Below are 4,302 nucleotides of genomic sequence, written 5' to 3' on the forward strand. Positions count from 1 at the left end.
AAAAAACAAAAATGAAGATATATATTTTTTTCTCAGAAAGACAGTGATATTTTAAGGCATAATAAACAAATCAGACTGCTTGATTAAAAAAAATAAGTAAAAGGAATGATTCAAGCGAACAACCAACAAATAGGTGACCCCCTTCAAAAACAACCAAGTATTGCTTTTTTACCCAAAAAACAATGATGAAGATAGAAAAATATAGAGATACTCAGATACGAACCAGTTTCTGTTTACATTTTAATTGAAAAATACTTCAGGATTCACCTTTGCGTAATACAATAATCTGATTTTTGCAATACAGTGTTGAACTCTACTGTTTTGGTAAGAAAAAAGTGCTAAGTGGTGGATCACGTTGCAAGCATATGGATGTGGGAGGGACATCGTCCACCACATCTAGTGTTCTTTTAATGTCTTCATAAGAAGCCTGGGCGTGTACACCACCAAAGTCCATGCGCTTGGATGAGACTTTTTTACGTACCCAACACTATCTGCTATCTCTTATGCAGGCCTGAACTGCAGCATCCATCCACCCACCTATCCACCATTAGCTTCTCACATTCACTCTCACACCCCGTTCACACCTGATCAATTCATGCATCTTGAGTATCAGGATTGTATCTGGATAAGAACAAGCCACACAAAAATGCATCCAAAATGTAAAAGCATCCAGTCTGCATTTAAAATAGATACAATTCTGATCACTAAAACTAGTTCAGAAGATGGTCTGAGACTCATTTAAAATGGATACAAATCTGATCACTTAATCCACTTCAGGAGGTCAGCTGAGATGAATTTTAAATTTACATCAATCCACCTAGGAAGTTGATCTGAGGTGCATTTAAAAGAGATAAAAATTAGATCACTCAAAGTACTTCAGCAAATGGTCTGAGACCAATTTAAAACAAATACAAACCCAATCACTAAAACCACATCAGAAGGTGGTTTGAGACTAACTTAAAAAGATACAAATCCGATTACTAAAACTACTTCAGAAGGTGGTGTGAGACTCATTTAAAACAGATGCAAATCAGATCAATAAAACCACTTCCAAATGTTGATATTTCTTCCCACACAGCAATCAGATTTTAGTCTAACTGGAGAAGCATTAGTCTATTAAATGTAAATGAATGTGGTTAAAATCTTATCAGGATCCAATCCAGATACTAGTCACATGATGTGACCAGGTGTAAACACAGTCTCACTCTGACACACTCACATTCACACTTATGCTCACATCAGTCAACTGGAGCTGTTTCCATGGAGGATTGTTTTTTTTTGTGATGCACACAGTATATACGCCTTTACAGGACTGTAAAAAAAAAAAATAAGAAAAAAAAATCAAGCATTCCATGAACCAAAACTGCAGCGTTGTAGTTTTTTCACAGTGCTTAAATAGGAGAACTCCTTCAGTCCATTTTCAGTGTGACAACGAGGCTACTTGTTTATGGAGGGGGACTGACAGCAGCAAAAAAAGGGACCAGCCCTTCGTCACATAACGTTAAGTCTTCCTCAGTGTTCAGTTTCTCAATCATTTCAGTTTCCATAGTTTTTTTTGGGTTTGTTTTGTCGTGGCTCGAGCCATGCGTTCCCCTCTCAAGCCATCGACGCAAAGCGAAGAGTAAGCACCGCCCCCCCCCCCAACGTCAACAAGGTCACCAGTCACCAGTGCAATGTTGCATGGCCAACACTGGCCTACCCAAGAGGCTACCCAAGGGCTACAAGCACAAATAAAGGCATGATCAAGAAGAGGGTGGGTGAAGGGAAGGAGGGAAGGGTATGATTGGAAGGGAAGGGTTAGATGAAGGGTTCCCAACCCAAAGTAAGGTCCCACAGTAGTCCTCAGCTGTTATCGCTTCTTCTTCTGCTTGAGGGCCTTCCGCCGCTTCACGATCATTTCATATAACTTGTCCATGCCCTCGTGCAGACCCTCGCCAATAATGGCACAAGCTGGCTGCACGTGGTACGAGGTTGATGGTGTTAGTTCACTCAGTGCCAACTGCTTCTCGATGTCGGCCACTGGTAGAGACCTGGGCAGGTCCTGCTTGTTGGCGATGACCAACAATGGCGTGCCCTGGTTCTCCGCAAACTTGGTCACCTTGTGCAACTCCGTCTTAGCCTCCTCCAGGCGATCCACATCCACAGAGTCCACCACGTAGATGATGCCATCCGTGCAGCGACTGTATGACTTCCAGAGGGGTCGCAGCTTCTCCTGGCCACCCACATCCCAGAAGTGGCAGCTGATGCCCTTGGCGGCACCGTTGCTCAACTTGATCTTCTCGGTGTTGAAGCCGATGGTGGGCACGGTGTTGACGAACTCGTTGAACTTGAGCCTGTACAGCACGGTGGTCTTGCCAGCCGAGTCTAGGCCGAGCATCACAATGTGGAGAGACTGGAACGCTGATATGTTCGAAAAGCTGTTGCCCATTTTGGAAATTAATATTTGGCTTCGTTTTCTTGAGGCAGGGCTGGATTTAGCAGGCCGGCAGCCCTTCAATTAGCAGGGACTGCCCTGGAGGCAGTCATAAATAAGGCAGGCAGAGGCTTGTTATGATGTTACCCTTACAAACCTCTCTAGTCCAGTCTACACGATGCAGTCTACACCGCGCGTCCTTATTATTATTCCTCTGGGGTGTGGAATTGATGGTGCTGTTCCAATGCCGCAGTGAGGCAAGGCCACCCAGAACCAAGGCTCACATTAGCATTCTCCACACGACCACCTTAAAATGCCATTGCGACACATCTCCCCCCCACCCAGCTCTGGCTTGTTTTCCAGCCCGTCGGGTACAGCAGAACGCAGCAGTCGCGTTGTCCTCACCGACGATCCACACAATCCAGACCCCGCAGCAGCAGTCGTCTCACGCACACGTGTGCAATTCACATGCTGGTAGTCCGCGTTCACCGTCCGCGCGCTGCGTCTCCGCAGTGAAGGGCAGGGTCGGGTTGGGTCGGTCGGTCGGTCGCGCGCGCTCTTCTCCGTGAGCTCCGATCTGCGCGTACCGTTCCGTGCGCTCAGTACACAGCGAGTGCTCAGGAGGACGTCGCGAGCTCTGCGTTTCTGCGCCCAGGCTCCGCCCACAAGCACTGTGGGGAAACAACGAGCCAGGCTTTTTTTCATACCCGTTTTCCGCCAGGCCCCTCCCCCGCTGCGCTTTAACTGGCTGTTGGGTTTTGCTGATACGCAGCCAGCCTATCACAACGTGCGTGGAGCCTTATTTACATCCCGCATCCCGCCGCTACAGGCGATTGGACTGTAGTAACACGAGTCCTGCGCGGGGATTGGCGAGCGAGCGTTAGAAGGCGAGGCTTATCGGAAAATAGCCAGGAAAAATAAATCAGCGCTCGAGTTAATGTGTAAACTACTGTAAAAGAGAGTAAAATAATAAGTTATTTATAAATAAGTTATTACGCGGTTCTAAGTTTAAAAATGCAACTTTATTTAAGGTAACTTATCATTTTAACCTTTGAATTTTGAGAAAAAATAAAGAAAATAAAATTATTATTTATTCTTCTCTACCTGATAGAAAAATATATATTTTACAGATAAAGACAAAAAAAGTTAATAAAACAATATATATATAATTAATTTTTTAAAGTAATTTTAGATTGACATTGTATTTCATTAAAGTATATTATAAAACCAATAATTATAAAAATACAATAAAATAAAAATAAATCAAATAAAGATAAAAATAAAATATTTTAGGGAAAATTAAAATAAAGAAGACAGAGAGTTGTGTAAGGTCATCTGTAGAGCTAAATAAATGTTTTTGGATGTCTGTACGGTTCAATTTTTGATCAGTATTTGTACAAGAGAAACAATATAAGCTTAACTCATTCCTAAAATTGGAAATCAAATTAATTATAATTTCAGATAATTAAGAAGCAGTGGTATTAAGTAAAGTTGCTGTAAAGAGAGTAAAACAAACTGATGGAGTTAAATACTTTAGGGTACGTATCTTTATAAGAATTAACGTCTGTGTCAATATTTTACAGTCCAGCATCCCCACCTGCTGGTATGACTGAGGAATACCGTAAAAACGCTGTTATTCACTTATACTGCATTAAGGTCTTTCAACCGTATGTACGCACGAGCTTTCTGAAACATCACAGAGTGATTTACTCTAACCATGTTAATCACAGTGTGTAACATTCCAGTAAGTACACGACTCAACACAAGTACATTAAACAGTCAGGGAATCAGGAAATTAGATTGAAACACAATTAGACACATTACTTTACTCCCAGCACATTACTTTCAGTGTGTGCAACATTAATTCAGAGTAATAGAACTTCAGAGTT

General features: G+C 42.5%; 1 protein-coding gene across 1 annotated transcript; it reads right to left on the minus strand.

Moving 5' to 3' along the window:
* Positions 1 to 226: 226 nt before the first annotated feature.
* On the minus strand, positions 227 to 3,053 carry arl4cb (ADP-ribosylation factor-like 4Cb). The gene has a single exon (XM_007232420.4). It carries the CDS (start codon positions 2,426 to 2,428, stop codon positions 1,850 to 1,852), a length of 579 nt encoding a protein of 192 aa, XP_007232482.1. The 5' UTR covers positions 2,429 to 3,053; the 3' UTR covers positions 227 to 1,849.
* Positions 3,054 to 4,302: the final 1,249 nt, after the last annotated feature.

Source organism: Astyanax mexicanus, chromosome 11, assembly GCF_023375975.1.
Source record: "Astyanax mexicanus isolate ESR-SI-001 chromosome 11, AstMex3_surface, whole genome shotgun sequence".
Lineage (NCBI taxonomy): Eukaryota > Metazoa > Chordata > Actinopteri > Characiformes > Acestrorhamphidae > Astyanax > Astyanax mexicanus.